General features: G+C 62.7%; 1 protein-coding gene across 2 annotated transcripts; it reads right to left on the bottom strand.

The window, feature by feature from the left end:
- Window positions 1-968: 968 nt before the first annotated feature.
- Window positions 969-15,798, bottom strand: LOC136788645 (leucine-rich repeat-containing protein 4B-like). 2 transcript variants are annotated; one of them, XM_066987255.1, is made up of 2 exons: window positions 15,658-15,798; window positions 969-6,352 (listed from the first exon to the last, which is right to left on the bottom strand). In XM_066987255.1, the coding sequence occupies exon 2, from the start codon at window positions 6,310-6,312 to the stop codon at window positions 4,369-4,371; it is 1,944 nt and encodes a 647-aa protein (XP_066843356.1). In that variant the 5' UTR covers window positions 6,313-6,352; window positions 15,658-15,798; the 3' UTR covers window positions 969-4,368. The 2 variants fall into 2 exon arrangements, with proteins under 2 accessions (XP_066843356.1, XP_066843355.1); XM_066987254.1 differs by lacking the exon at window positions 15,658-15,798 and adding an exon at window positions 9,229-9,332.
- Window positions 15,799-15,939: the final 141 nt, after the last annotated feature.

The following is a 15,939-nucleotide window of genomic DNA, read 5'->3' as shown; positions in this document are numbered from 1 at the left end:
GGGGGTCATGGGGGGGGGCAGGCACCTGGCCTCCCATTTTGGGGGGGGGGGGGGGGCACCGGATGCCTGGGACCCACCTGGGGGGGGCTCTTGGTTGGAGGGGGGGGGCGGCACCGGAAGCCCCGTGCCCCCCCCCCCCCCCGTGCCCCCCCCCCAAACCCATCACCAGGCCCCGTTGCCACAGCAACGGCTCCGCATCCCCCCCCCCCCCAACTCCTCCGTCGCCCCGGCAACGGCTCCGCAGCGCGCGCCCCCCCCCCCCCCCCCGCCGCGGTTGCCACGGCGACCGCTCTGCAGCACCGTTACCACGGCAACCGGGAGCGCTCCCCCCGCCCCCCCCCGTGCAGCGTTGCCATGGCGACCGCCGCAGTGCCCTCCCCATCCCAGCGCTGCCGCGGCAACCGGCCCGTTGCCATGGCGACGAGCATCCGCAGGCCGGTGGGGAGGGGGATTTTTTTTTTGGGGGGGGGCACCGCTGGTTGCTATGGAAACGGGGGGAGCCCCCCCCCCCCCTTTCACATCCCTACGTCCTCCTTCATGCCTCGCACACGCGTGTGCGCGCCCCTTGGCGTGTGCTTGGCGTGTGCGGCCCCCCCCCCGCACGTGCAAAACCCCAAAACGCCCCCCAAATACCCCAAATTTCCCCCAACCCCCCCCAAAAATCACCCCAACACCCCCCCAACACCCCCAAAAACCCCGCTAAGGACACGCTAAGGACACGCCAAGCACACGCCTTGCCCCCCCGCCCCGCCCCCCCCCCCCCAGAGAGGCTCCCGGCGGCGGTTGGAAACACCGTGATGGATTTTATTAAAATAGGAAAGTGTTGGCCGCGGCGAATTAAAAATCCCCCCCCCGGGCCTAGAAAAGCCCCCTTGGCCCCCCCCCCCCCCCTCCCCTCCCCCCCCTTGCCCCTCCCCCCCCTTTTATTTCTGCCCCCTTGGGGGGGGGGGGGGGGGAGAGGAGGGGGGAGGGGGCAGCATGGGGGGGCCGCAAGCAAGCGAGAGCGCAGGGCGGGTGGGGGGGGTCGCCTGTGGCACGGGGCGTCGCACGAGGCCCTTGCACGAGGCCTCGCCTTGCACGAGTCCATTGCATGAGGCCTTTGCACGAGGCCCCGCGTTGCACAAGGCCCCGCATTGCACGAGGCCGGTGCACAAGTCCACAGCAGGAGGCCGCTGCACGAGGCCCCATGTTGCACGAGGCCCCATGTTGCACGAGGCCGTTGCACGCAGCCACGCGTTGCACAAGTCCATTGCACGAGAGCCCGTGTCGCACGAGGCCACGTGTTGCACAAGGCTGCCGCGTCTGTGTCTCTCGCACGGTCTTGGGGCACTCTGGAGGGGTTTGCAGCTGCACAACCGTTGCACGAGGCTCCACGTTGCACGAGGCCCCACGTTGCACGAGGCCCCACGTTGCACGAGGCTCCATGTTGCACAAGGCTGCTGTCACGTGACGTCGTCGTTGCACCAGGCCCCGCGTTGCACGAGGCCCCCCCGTCATCTGGGCCCTCCCTTCTGCGTCCCTTGCACATCCTCCTTGGAGGTGCTCACGGGGGGGGGGGGCACGAGGCCGCACGTTGCACGAGGGCTGAGCGTCGCCTGTGGCAGCCATTGCACAATGCTGTGCATTGCATTAGGCTGCCGTTGCGCAAGGCCAGGCATTGCACGAGGGGCTGGGTGGCACAAGGCCGTGCTTTGCACGAGGCCAAGTGTTGCACAAGGCTGTGCTTGGCACGGGGGGGGTTGTATTGCATGAGGTTGTGCATCGCACGAGGCCACACGCTGCATGAGGCCACACATTGCACAGTGTCATGCATTGCACAAGGGCTCCACAGCACAAGGTTGTGCGTTGCACGGAGCCGTGCATCACACGAGGCTTCTGTGCACTGCGCAGCGTTGTGCACTGCATGATGCCCTTGCTGCAGAACACCGTGCATTGCACAGCACCATGCATTGCACGATTTTGTGCATCATGAAAGTGGTCAATTGCGAAAGGCATTGCACAAGGCTGCGCATTGCACGAGGCCGTGCATTGCACGAGGCTGTGCACTGCACGAGGCCGTGCATTGCACGAGGCTACCATTGCACAACACTGTGCGCTGCACCTCCAGTGCAGAAGGTTGTGCACCACACAAGCAGTCCATTGCTGAACCCTGCACATTGCACAACCCTGTGGATTGCACGAGGCCGCCACTGAAGAACACTGTGCATTGCACAAGTCCTTGATTACCATACGCTGTGCACTGCACAACCCCGAGCGTTGCACGAGTCCTTCGATGCAAAAGGCCATGAGCTGCACAACGCCACGCGTTGCACAAGTCTTTCATTGCAAAAGGCCATGCACTGCATAACACTGTGCATCGCACAAGCCCTTCGTTGCAAGAAACCTGTGCGTTCCACAAGGTAGTCATTGCAAAACACAGTGCATTGCACAACGCTGAGCACTGCACAGCTATCTCACTGCAAAAGGCCGTGCACTGCACGAGTGCTTCATGGCACAAGGCTGTGCATCACGCAACTCCACACATCACACAAGTCCGTCACTGCAAGAAACTGCACCCCAGAAGGCCTTCTTGGCACAAGATTGTGCATTGCACAGCACTGTGCATCACACAAACCCCTCGTTGCAAAAGGCCACACGTTGCACGAAGTCTTCACTGCAAAATGCTGTGCACTGCACGACGCTGTGCATTGCGCACTTACTTCATTGCAGATCGTGCATTGCACAACGCTGTGCATTGCACGACTGCTTCACCGCAAAAACCTGTGTCTTGCACACGGTTTTCATTGCAGAAGGCTGTGCATTGTGCAGCACTGTTCACTGCACAAGTCCTTCATTACCGACAGTTGTGCACGGCACAAATCTTTCGCTGCAAAAGTGCATGCATTGCCCCAGGCCTTCACTGAAAAAGCCTGTGCATTGCACGACAATGTCCATTGCACAATTCCTTCATTGCTAAACACTGTGTATTGCATGGCACTGTGCACTGCACAAGGCCTTCATTGCAGAAGCCTGTGCTTTGCACAATGCTGTGCATTGCACAACTGCTTCACTGCAAAAGCCTATGCACTGCACAATGCTGTGAGTTGCACAAGTGCTTCATTGGAAAAGCCCGTGCATTGCACAAGTCCTTCATTGTAAAGCCAGTGTTTTGCACAACACATTGCACAACTTCACTGCAAAAGCCCGTGCATTGTGCAACGCTGTGCATTACACATCGTGCAGCACTGTGCAGTACAAAGGGCTTCACTGAAGGCTGTGCTTTGCACAACAATGTGCATTGCACAACTCCTTCACTGCAAAAGCCCGTGTATTGCGCAGTGCCATGCATCACACAACTCCTTCATTGCAAAAAGTTGTACATCACTCAACTCCATTCATCGCACAGGTCCTTCACTGCAAAAACCTGTGCATTGCACGTCACTGCGCATTGCACAAGCGCTTCTTTGCAAAAGCCTGTGCATTGCACAACACTGTGCATTGCGCAAGTGCTTTATTGCAAAAAACAGTACGTTGCACAACACCGTGCATCACCCAAGCATTTCATTGCAAAAAGTCTGTGCAATTGCACAACGCTATGCATTGCACAAGTGTTTCGTTGCAAAAGTCAGTGCATTGCACAGTGCTGTGCATTGGACAGATACCTCATTGAAAAAGTCAGTGCGTTGCACAACACTGTGCATTGCACAGGTACTTCAGTGAAAAAGCCTGTGCATTGCACAACACTGTGAACTGCACAGGTACTTCATTGCAAAAGTCGGCGCACTGCACAGTACCATGCATTGCACAAGTGCTTCACTGCAAAAGTCGGCGCATTGCACAACACTGTGCACTGCGTGAGAACTTCATTGCAAAAGTCGGCGCATTGCACAACACTGTGCACTGCGTGAGAACTTCATTTCAAAAGTCAGTGCATTGCACAGTGCCATGCATTGCACAGGTCCTTCACTGCAAAAGCTGGTGCATTGCACAACGCTGTGCATCACACAAGTTTTTCGCTGCAGAAAGCCTGTGCGTCGCACACCACCGTGCACTGCATGAGAACTTCATTGCAAAAGTCAGTGCATCGCACAACCCCCTGCACCGCACAAGTGCTTCGCTACGACCCCCGGTGCATCGCCCACCCCCGTGCACCGCACAAGCGCTTCGCTGCAAAAAAGCTGCGCGTCGCCCACCCCCGCCGCAGCCCTTGGCCCCGACCCCATGCACCGCCCGCCCCCGTGCACCCCCCGCTCCCTCCATCGCCCCCCTCTCCGCCCATCGCGCCCCCCCACCCCAGTCCTGGGGGGAGAGAGGGGGGGGCAGCATCGGGGCAGGGGCACGGGGCGGGAGGGGGAGTTTTGGGGTGCGTACGGGGGGGGGAGGGGGGGGTCAGATCTGCGTCTCCTGCACGTTCTCCTTGGAGGGGCTCTTGAAGAGCAGCGGTTCGTGCACGGAGTTGAGCAGCGGGTTCTTGCCGCAGCCCAGCGCCGCCCCGCTGTTGCCGTAGTGGGCGGCGAAGGCGGCGTAGCGGTCGAGGTGGTCGCGCTCCAAGGCCGGCAGCGCCAGCCGGCTGTCCCCGGCCGGCCCCCCCCCGGCGCCCCCCGCCGCCCCCGCCAGCTCGTCCTCCACGTTGACGATCTCCACGGCGCGCGCGGGGCCGCCCCGGTGCTTGTGGCGCTGGTGCTGCTTGCGGAGCTTGTAGAAGGCCACCAGCATGACGGCCGCCATGAAGGTGATGGCCACGAAGCAGCCGATGATGATCTTGGTGGTCTTCAGCACGTCGTCCAGGTCCTGCAAGCCGCCGCCCGCCCCCGCCGCCGCCGCCGTGATGGGGACGGTGAAGGGCTTGCCGGTGGCGCGGGTGGCCGGCGCCGCCGTGGAGCCGCCCGCCGCCTCCCAGCCGGCCGTGGGCGCCGGGGCCGTCTGCGGGGCCGGCTCTTCGCCGCCGGCGTCGGTGGTCTCCACCGTGACGGTGGTGAAGTAGGTGTAGCCGGTGGCGGCGGCGGCGGCGGCGGCGGCGGCGGCGGCATCGGCGGCCGAGACGTTGAGCGTGGCCGAGGCGGTGGTGTTGCCGGCGGCGTTGGTGACCATGCAGGTGTACTGCCCCGTGTCCTGCACGGTGACGTTGGTGAAGTTGAGCGTGCCGTCGTGCAGGACCGAGATGCGCACCCGGTAGGAGCCGTGCGTCATCAGCGTCCCGTTGGGCGTCAGCCAGTTGACCGAGGTCATGGCGGTGCCGGTGCGGCACTTGAGCTCGGCCGCCATCCCCTCGGTGACGTTGAGGTCGGCGGGCGGCTCCACGATGACGGGCGCGTAGCAGGTGAAGTGGCCGGGCTCCAGCTCGCCCAGGTAGCGTCCCCGCAGGGGCGGCGGGGCGTGACAGCGGGCGCAGCAGCTGGTGTTGCTGGGGACGGTCTCGCGGAGCCACCAGGACAGCCAGAGGACGTCGCAGTCGCAGCGCCAGGGGTTGTGGTGCAGGTGGACCCGCTCCAGGCGGTGCAAGGGGGCGAAGAGGTCGTGGGGCAGCGAGGCCAGCTCGTTGTGCGCCAGGTTGAGCTCCTCCAACGCCTTGAGGTCGTCGAAGGCGTTGCGCTCCACCGCCGCCACCCTGGCGTGCATCAACCACAGCTTCCTCAAGCTGCTCAGCCCCTGGAAGGAGCCCGGCCGGACGCGGCCCAGGCGGTTCCCCGAGAGCTCCAGCTCCTCCAGGCGCACCAGGGCCGTCAGGTTGGGGATCTCCTTCAGGTTGCACATGCCCAGGTTCAGGTAGCGCAGGTTGACCAAGCCCTCGAACGCCGCCTCCGAGATGTACTCCAAGCGCTTCAGCTCGCCCAGGTCCAAGCGGCGCAAGGAGGGGACGCGGTTGAAGGCGTACGAGGGGATGCTCTCGATGGGGTTGTTGCGCAGCCACAGCTCCCGCAGCTTGGAGAGGTACTCGAAGGCCTGGGTGGGCACGGTGGTGAGGCGGTTGTCGAAGAGCTCCAGCGTGTTGAGGTTGGGCAGGCCGTTGAAGGCGCCCACCTCCACCTTGCGCACCAGGTTGCGGCTCAGCTGCAGGATCTCCAGGTGCCGCAGGTGCTTGAAGGTGTCGGTGCGGATCACCTGGATGTGGTTCTCCTGCAGGTTCAGGTAGCGGGTGTTGACCGAGATGCTGGCCGGCACCTCCAGCAGCTCCCGGCGGGTGCAGATCACCCGGCTGGCCTGGTTGCTGCACGAGCAGGCGGCGGGGCAGGAGGTGGGGGCGGCCGCCGGCGCCGCCGGGGCCAGCAGCAGCAGCAGCAGCAGCAGCAGCGCCGGCGCCGGCGGCAGCGGCATCCTAAGGGGCGCCGGCATGGCCAAGGGGCATCCTCCGGCTTCAGGGGCCCGGGTGGTGCTGCAAGGCGAGGGGAGAAGGGTTAGTGGGGCGGGGCAGCAAGAGGGGGAGCCAAGGGGGAGGCACGGGGCTGATTGGGAGTGCTCCAGCGGTGCAACGAGCCATGCGTGGGCAGCTCGGTGCAATATGTACCATGCACGGGTGACACAACGTGTCGTGCATGGGCATGGCTGATGCAATGCATCATGTATGAGCAGCTCCGTGCAATACGCACCATGCATGGGTGATGCAACGCGTCGTGCATGGGCATGGTTGGTGCAGTGCATCACGTACAGGCAGCTCCATGCAATACGCACCGTGCGCGTGCAATGCAACGTGTTGTGCATGGGCATGGTTGATGCAGTGCACTGTGCATGGGCAGCTCAGTGCAATATACACCTTGCACAGGCAATGCAACACGTTGTGCATGGGCATAGTTGATGCAATGCATCGTGTATAAGCAGTTCCATGCAAGATGCACCATGCAAGAGCAATGCAATGTCTTGTGCATGGACACGCTTGATGCAGCGCACCATACATGGGCAGCTCGGTGCAATATGCACTGCACACAGGCAATGCAACATGTCGTGCATGGGCATGGTTGATGCCATGCACCATGCACGGGCAGCTTGGTGCAATATGCACCATGTATGGGTGGTGCAACATGTCGTGCATGGGCATGGTTGATGCAATGCACGGGCAATGCAATGCATTGTGCATAGGCACGATTGACGCAGTGCACAGTGCAGGGGCAGCTCAGTGCAATATGCATTGTGCATGGCCAATGCAATGTATTGTGCATGGGCATGGTCAATGCAGTGCACCACACACAGGCAGCTCGGTGCAATTTGCACCATGCACAGGCAATGCAACGTCATGCATGGGCATGGTCGATGCAATGCATCATGCATGCGTAGCCCAGTGCATTATGCAAGGGCAGTGCAACGTGTTGTGCATGGGCATGATTGATGCGATGCACTGTGCACAGGCCATTCAATGCATCTTGTACATGCATGGGCGGTGCGATGCATCATGCACGGGCACCTTGCTGCAATATGCACCATAAAGAAGCAACGAAATGCATCATGCATGTGCATGAGCAGCGCAATGCATCATGCACAGGTAGCTCAGTGCAAATCTGCACCATGTGCAGGCCATGCAACGCACAGCACGTGCGCACCAAAAAAGCAGTGCGCCAGACACAGGCAATGCAAGGCATTGTGCACACGCACAGGTAATGCAATGTGCCATGCATGGGAACCTTGGTGCAAAATGCACGATGCATGGGCGATGCAATGCATCTTGCACAGGCATGGCCAATCCAAAGCGATGTTCACGGGCACCTTGATGCAATATGCACTGTGCAAGGGCCATGCACTGCATTGTGCTTGTGCAAAGGCGATGAAATGCACCATGCACGAGCAGCTTGGTGCAAAATGCACCGTGCAAGGGCCATGCAATGCATCGCACACACGTGCAAGCAATGCGACTGCACTTTGCACAGCCACGTCAGTGCAATGTGGACCACGCAGCGGCCGTGCAATGCACCCTGCATGCACGGTTGGTGCAAGCCCCGTGCCCCCCAGCAGCACCCAGCACCATGGAACACCCATGGGTGGCTCCCGGCACTGCACATGTGTGCATGCACATCCCTGCACAGACCCAAGTGCCTGCGGTTGCACACACACACACGTGTGCAGCCTGTCATGACACAAGCACATGTGCATGTGCCTCCATGTGCAAGTGCACACACGTGGGCAACCGTACTCGTTGCACAAGCGTGCACACACGTGCACACACATCCAGGTGTATACCTGTGGGTGTGCAAGCAGATGTGCAGGCACACACGTGTGCAACCCCCTCCCTGTACACTTCCTCCTCATCCTTGCACATATCTGTGCATGTGCACAGGCATGTGCAACGCCACACCAGCCCCAAACACTCTCACATCCTGGAACACATCCGTGTGCACACAGCCACACACAAACCTTGCACGCATCCAGGTGCACACGCACGTGCAACCCCATTGCTACATATATCCACGTGCACATGCATCTACATGCATGTACACACTTGTGCAGCCCCTGAACAAATGCACACACACCTCCCTGCATGCTCACGCTTGTGTTTGCACACTTATGCCCACACAAATCCCTGTGCACAAACGTGTGCAACTCCATCCTTGCACAAATGAACATGCACGCCTCTGTGCATGCAAACACACATGTGCAACCATATCCACACACATCCATGCGCAAACACGTGCACCTCATCCATGCACACACACCTCCGCGCACAGATCCACGTGCATGCCCACACACGTGTGCAAACCCATCCTTGCACACTCCTGTGCTCATGTGCATGCACGAGTGTGCAACCTCATTGCGGCCCAAATGCATGCATGCACCCCTGTGCAAGCACACACGTGTGCAACCCCATCCCTTCACACATCGACGTGCAAACCCACCCCTGCACACATCCACACCGTGCACACGCGTGTGCAGCCGCATCCTTGCACCCATCCATGCGCGTGCACGCATCCACCTGCACGCACACGCGCGTGCAACCCCGTCTCCTCACACCCTAGCCACGTGCACACACCTCCCTGCACACACCCACGTGTGTGCACACACACGAGCCCCTCCAAACCCAGATTTCCACGCTCACATCCACCTGCGTGCACGCGCGTGTGCAAACCCCGCCCATGTGCACGCCCACGCTCGCGCCCCCCCCCCCCCCCCCAATCCCTGCACCCTGCGCGCGCCCGGCCCCCTTCCCCCTCCCCATGCACGCGTGCTTGTGCATCCCCCCCCTCCCCGTGCATGCACACGCGTGTGCAACGCCCCCTCCCCCCCCCCCCCCCCCCTCCCCGCACCCATGGGTGCCCACGCACGCACCGTCCCCGCCAGGGGGGCCCCGCCTGCACCCAGCACCCTCGGCCGCGCCGCCTTCGTCCTCCTCCTCCTCCTCCTCCTCCTCCTCTTCCTCCCCCTTCCCCTTCCTGCCCCCCCCCTTCCTGCTCCCACCCCCCCCCCGCGCCCCCTTCCCCTTCCTGCCCCCCCCCCCTTTGCGCCCCCCCCTCCCCGGCTTCGCCGCTGCGGCCCCGGCCTGCACCGGGGGCTGCGCCCAGCGCTGCGGCCCCGCTCCCTGCACCCCCCCCCCGTCCTGCACCCCCCTCTTGCCCCCCCCCCCTTCCTGCACCCCTTTTTGCACCCCCCCCCTTGCACCCCTCCTCCTCGCCCCCCAGCTCGCATCGCGTTCTTGCACTGCTCCTTCTTGCACCTGCAGCTTGCATCATTTTCTCGCATCCCTCCTCCTTGCACCCCTCTTTCTTGCACTCCTCCTCCTTGCACCCCTCTTTGCACCCCTCCTCCTTGCACCCCTCCTTGCACCCCTTCCTGGACCCCTTCTTGCACCCCTCCTTATTGCACCCCTCCTTCTTGCACCCCTCCTTGCACCCCTCCTTTTTGCACCCCTTTTTATTGAACCCTTTTATTGCACCCCTCCTTGCACCCCTTCTTGTACCCCTCTTTCTTGCACTCCTCCTTCTTGCACCCCTCCTTGCACCCCTCCTCCTTGCACCCCTTCTTGCACCCCTTCTCCTTTCACCCCTCCTTGCACCCCTCCTTCTTGCACCCCTCCTCCTTGCACCCCTTCTTATTGCACCCCTCCTCCTTGCACCCCTTCTTGCACCCCATCTCGCACCCCTTTCGTGCCCCCCCTTTTTTGCTGCACCCCGGCTGTGCATCCCCTTCTTGCCCCCCTCTTCCTCGCACCCCTCTTTGCGTCGCTCTTCCTTGCACCCCTCCTTCTTGCACCCCTCTTCTTCGCACCCCTTCTTGCAATCGCTTTTTCTTGCACCCCGTCTCGCATCGCTTCCGTGGAGCCCCTCTTGCACCCCCCCTCCGTGCACCCCATCTTGCAGCCATCCCCCTTGCACCGCTCCTTCTTGCACCCCTTTTTTGCACCCCCCCCTTCTTGCACCCCTTTCTTGCATCCCCTCTCCTTGCATCGCACTTCCTTGCACCCCATCCTGCACTCGTCCTCCCTGCACCCGTTTCTCTTGCACCCCTTCTTCTTGCACCCCTCCTCGCGTTGCTTTGCCTCGCACCCCGACTTGCATCGCTTTTAAGCTCTCTCCTTGCACCCCACCTCCTTGCAACCGCTGCGCACCCCTTTTTTTGCACCCCGTCTTCCTGCACCCTCTCCTCCTCCTTTGCTCCTTCTTGCACCGCTTTTTGCACCCCTCCTGCTTGCACCCCAACTTGCACCCCCCTCTCTGTTGCATCCCTTCTCTCTGCACCCTCCTTTCTTGCACCCCTTTTTGCCCCCCCTTTCTTGCATCCCCCCCCTTGCACCCCCCCTTTGCACTTCCTTGCGCCCCATTTCCCGCCCCCCCCTCCCTCCCCCCCCTTGCCCCCATCTTCTGCCTCTTCCTCGCCCCCCCTTCTTGCACCCCTCCTTTTCTGCACCCCCCCCGTTTTTGCATCACTTCCCCCCCTTGCCCCCCCCCAGCCCCCCCCCTCATTAGTCTTTCCAAGCACACGGCGGTGCAGCCCCCGCCGCCCCCCCGGCCCAGCGGCCCCCGCGGCTGTCGCGGCCCCGAGCAGCAGCGTCCGCGGTCCCCGGCGCTGCATGGACCCCCCCCGACATTGCACGGACCCCCCCGGCATTGCACGGACCCCCCCCGGCATTGCATGGACCCCCCCGGCATTGCACGGACCCCCCCGGCATTGCACAAGGCCCCCGGGCATTGCATGGAGCCCCCAGCACTGCAAGCAGCGCCGCCTGGCATTGCATGCCCCCCCCCAAGCACTGCACAGCCCCCCCCCCAGCACTGCACACCCCCCCCAGCTCTGCACAGCCCCCCCCACGCTGCACAGCCCCCCCCCACACTGCACAGACCCCCCCCCACTGCACAGACCCCCCCACACACACTGCACAACCCCCCCAGCACTGCACAGAGCCCCCCCCCCCCGAATTGCACGGGCCCCCCCAGCGCTGCACAGGCCCCCGGCACTGCACGGCACTGCACACGCCCCCTGGCATTGCACGTGTCCCCCCCCCAAACCCCCCCCCAACACACGCACTGCACAGCACTGCACCCCAAAGTGCACTGCACCCCCAACTGCACTGCACCCCCAAATTGCAGTGCACGCTGCGCTGCACCCCAAAATTGCATTGCACGCTGCGCTGCACCCCCCCAAAGTTCACTGCATGCTGCACTGCACCCCAAAATGGCATTGCACACTGCACTGCACCCCCCGAAGTTCACTGCATGTTGCACTGCACCCCAAAATGGCATTGCACGTGGCACTGCACCCCAAAATGGCATTGCACACTGCACTGCGCCCCCAAATTGCATTGCACGCTGCACTGCACCCCCCAAAGTTCACTGCATGTTGCACTGCACCCCCAAATTGCAGTGCACGCTGCACTGCACCCCAAAATCGCATTGCACACTGCACTGCACCCCCTAAAGTTCACTGCATGTTGCACTGCACCCCAAAATGGCATTGCACGTGGCACTGCATCCCCAAAATGGCATTGCACACTGCACTGCACCCCCCGAAGTTCACTGCATGTTGCACTGCTCCCCAAAATGGCATTGCACGCTGCACTGCACCCCAAAATGGCATTGCACACTGCACTGCACCCCCCCAAAGTTCACTGCATGTTGCACTGCACCCCAAAATGGCATTGCACACTGCACTGCACCCCAAAAAGTTCACTGCATGTTGCACTGCACCCCAAAATGGCATTGCACACTGCACTGCGCCCCCAAATCGCATTGCACACTGCACTGCACCCCCCCAAAGTTCACTGCATGTTGCACTGCACCCCAAAATGGCATTGCACACTGCACTGCGCCCCCAAATCTCACTGCATACTGCACTGCACCCCAAAATCACATTGCACACTGCACTGCACCCCCCAAAGTTTACTGCATGTTGCACTGCACCCCAAAATGGCATTGCATGTGGCACTGCACCCCAAAATCGCATTGCACACTGCACTGCACCCCCCGAAGTTCACTGCATGTTGCACTGCACCCCAAAATGGCATTGCACACTGCACTGCACCCCCTAAAGTTCACTGCATGTTGCACTGCACCCCAAAATGGCATTGCACGTGGCACTGCATCCCCAAATTGCATTGCACGCTGCACTGCGCCCCAAAATTGCACTGCACCCCCGAATTGTACTGCACCCCCCTCGTGCACTGCACCCCCCTCGTGCACTGCAAGCCCCGCGTGCACTGCACCCCGCACCACCTCGTGCACTGCGCCCCCGAGCAGCGCTGGGCCGTGCACCCCAAAATGCCCCCGTGCGCTGCACGTGTCCCCCCCCGCCCCCCGCCCCCCGCGCAGTGCACTGCACCCGGGAATGAGTTAATTGAGCGTTAAATTAACGAGCCGGCCGCGCGCGCGCGGGGAGCGTGCAAGGCTGGGTGCAGCCGCGGGGGGTGCACGAGGGGCGTGCGAGGCTGCCGGCTTTGCACGAGGGCGTGCACGAGGGCGTGCACGGGGGGGCACGAGGGTGCAAAGCTGGGCCGTGCCCGTGCACGCGCACACGTGGGTGCACACTCACGTTTGCACGCCTATGCACGCACAAGCACACGTGCAACCCCCCCCCCACGTGCACACACACGCACACACGTGCACACACACCCCCCCACAAGGCACCCCCAGTAGAGCCAGCGAACTGGGACCAGTTTGATGGCCCTGGAAGGAGGCTGGGGGCCCTGTAGCCCCTATAGAGCCAGGGGAGCCCTATGGGGGGGGTGTCCTATAGAGCTAGGGGAACCCTATAGGGTCTAGGGGGTTCCTATAGCCCCTATAAAGCCAGGAGAGCCCTATAGGGGAGGTGTCCTATAGCCCCTATAGAGCCAGGGGAGCCCTATAGGGTGAGGGGGGTCCTATAGCCCCTATAGAGACAGGGGAGTCCTGTAGGATGGGGGCCCCATATCCCCTATAGAGCCAGGGAAGCCCTATAGGGTGAGGGGGTCCTAAAGCCACTATAAATCCAGGAAAGCCCTTTTGGGGGGGGGGGGGGGGGTGTCCTATAGCCCCTATACAGCCAGGGGAGCCCTATAGGGTGAGGGGGGTCCTATAGTCCCTATAGAGCCAGGGGAGTCCTGTAGGATGGGGGGCCCCATATCCCCTAGAGAGCCAGGGAAGCCCTATAGGGTGAGGGGGTCCTATAGCCCCTATAGAGTCAGGGGAGCCCTTGGGGGGGGGGGTGTCCTATTGTCCCTATACAGCAAGGGGAGCTCTATAGGGTGAGGGGGTCCTATAGCCCCTATAGAGTCAGGGGAGCCCTGGGGGGGTGTCCTATTGTCCCTATACAGCAAGGGGAGCTCTATAGGGTGAGGGGGTCCTATAGCCTCTATACAGCCAGGGGAGCCCTATAGGGTGTGTGTGTGGGGGGGTCCCTATAGGCACTATAGATACAGGGGAGCCCTATAGAGTGTGGGAGGGTCCTATAGCTCCTATAAACCCAAGGGAGCTCTATAGGGCGTGAGGTCCTATAGAGCCAGGGGAGCCCTATCGGGTGGGGGGTCCTATAGGGTTTTTGTAGAGCCAGGGGAGCCCTATAGGGTGGTGGGGGCCATCTATGGAGTAGGGGAAGGCAGGTAGGACATGGGGGGGGGCCTATAGTTACTATAGGGCTGGGGGGAGCCATAGGTTGAGGAGGCCCTATAGCTCCTCCAGGGCTGCAAGAGGAGGCCCCGTCACGCCATTGGGGGGGGCAATAAGGACAAGGGGGGAGCCTATAGCCCCTATGGGGTGGGGAGGGCTGGGGAGGGCCTGGTGGGGGGGCCTATAGTCCCTATAGGGCCAGGGGGAACGGGGGGAAGCTATAGCCCGGTGAGGCTGCAGGGGTCCCTATAGCCCCTATGGGGGGGGATGACCGGGAGGACCCCTATAGCTTTTATGGGGCTGGGGGGCACGGGGGGTCCCTATAGCCCCTGTGGGGAACCTGACAAGATGGGGGCCTATAGTCCCTATAGGGTCAGGGGTTCCCACCATGGGTGGGCAAACGGTCCCTATAGGGCTGGGGAGGGGGCCCTGCAGCACCTATAGGTGAGGCTGGGGGTCCCTTAGAGCCTCTGTGGCAGGAGGGGGGGGACCCGGGAGGGGACCTATAGCTCCTATACAGCCGGGGGGGCGGGGGGGGATGGTAGCAGACATGGGGGTGTCCCTATGGGGTAGAGGAGGCCCAGGGCTGCCCCTATAGGGCTGGGGGGGGACCTATGGGATGAGAGAGGCTGGGCAGAGAGCCCCTATGGAGCTGGGGGGGGGGCTATAGGATGGGCGGGATGCCAGGGGATCGGCAGCCCCTATAGCTTCTATAGGACCAGGGAGGGGTGGCAGGAGAGGCCCTACAGCCCCTATAGGGCCGGGGGGACGCCAGCAGGACCGGGGGGGGGGCCTATAGGGCTGGCAGAGACGCCAGCAAGGCCCCTATAGGTCCTTATAGCTCCTATAGGGCTGGGGGGGGGGAGGGGGGAAGCCCCTATAGAGGGTCGGGGGGGGGTCAGGCCTCACCGCATCCCCCTGCCGCGTCGCCCCCCCCCCCATCTCCATGGGCTCCCGTCGCCGCGGCAACCATCGCCATGGCGCTGCACATCCCCCCCCCCCCCCAAAATTGGGGACCCCCAAATTGCCCCCCCCTCATAGGGGGGGGTCCCCAGAGTGCAGGGGAGGGGTCGGGGGGGGGAACTGGTTTGTACTGGGGGGGATGGAGGGAGGGACTGGGTTATACCGGGAGGGGACTGGGCCGTACTGGGGGGATTGGGCTGTAATCGGAGGTGGGGACTGGTTTATACTGGGGGGAGGAAGATGGGGAGTGGTCCGTACTGGGGGATGCTGGGCAGGGACTGGTCTATACTGGGGGGATGTCGGGGGGGGACTGGGACATACTGGGAGGGTGGATGAGGGACTGGCCTGGGCAGGGAGGATGCAACGGGGGGGACTGGTCTGTACTGGGAGGGACGCAAAGGAGGGAACTGGTCCCTCCCAGGAGGGCTGCAGGGGAACTGGGAGGGATGGAGGGGCACTGGGCTGGTCTGGGAGGGATGCAGGGGCACTGGTCTATACTGGGAGGATGCAGGGAAACTGGTCTATACTGGGAGAGATGCAAGCACTGGTCTGTACTGGGAAGGTGCAGGGAAACTGGTCTATACTGGGAGGGTGCAGGGAAACTGGTCTGTACTGGGAGGATGCAGGCACTGGTCCGTACTGGGCGGGGGATGCAGGCACTGGTCTATACTGGGAGGGATGCAGGCACTGGTCTGTACTGGGGTCCCGGGGCCGCACTCACCGGGCCGGGCCGCAGCATCGCGCTCAGCCCCCGCCGCGCTCCAGGGGCGCCGGGGCCGCTCCGGTTCCGCTCCGGTTCGGCTCCGGTTCCGCTCCGGCTCCGCTTCGGCTCCGGCTCCGGCTGGGGTCCGGGCTCGGCTTCGGCGCCGCTCGGCTCGGTTCGGCTCGGGTTCGGCTCCGTTCGGCACCGCTCGGGCTCGGTTCGGCTCCGCTCGGGCTCGGTTCGGCTCCGCTCGGGCTCGGTTCGGCTCCGCTCGGCTCGGGTTCGGCTCCGTTCGGCTCC

The sequence above is a fragment of the Anser cygnoides genome, chromosome W (assembly GCF_040182565.1).
Source record: "Anser cygnoides isolate HZ-2024a breed goose chromosome W, Taihu_goose_T2T_genome, whole genome shotgun sequence".
Classification (NCBI taxonomy): domain Eukaryota; kingdom Metazoa; phylum Chordata; class Aves; order Anseriformes; family Anatidae; genus Anser; species Anser cygnoides.
Note: the sequence above shows the minus strand (reverse complement) of the source record. Positions and strands in the feature narration are given on the sequence as shown.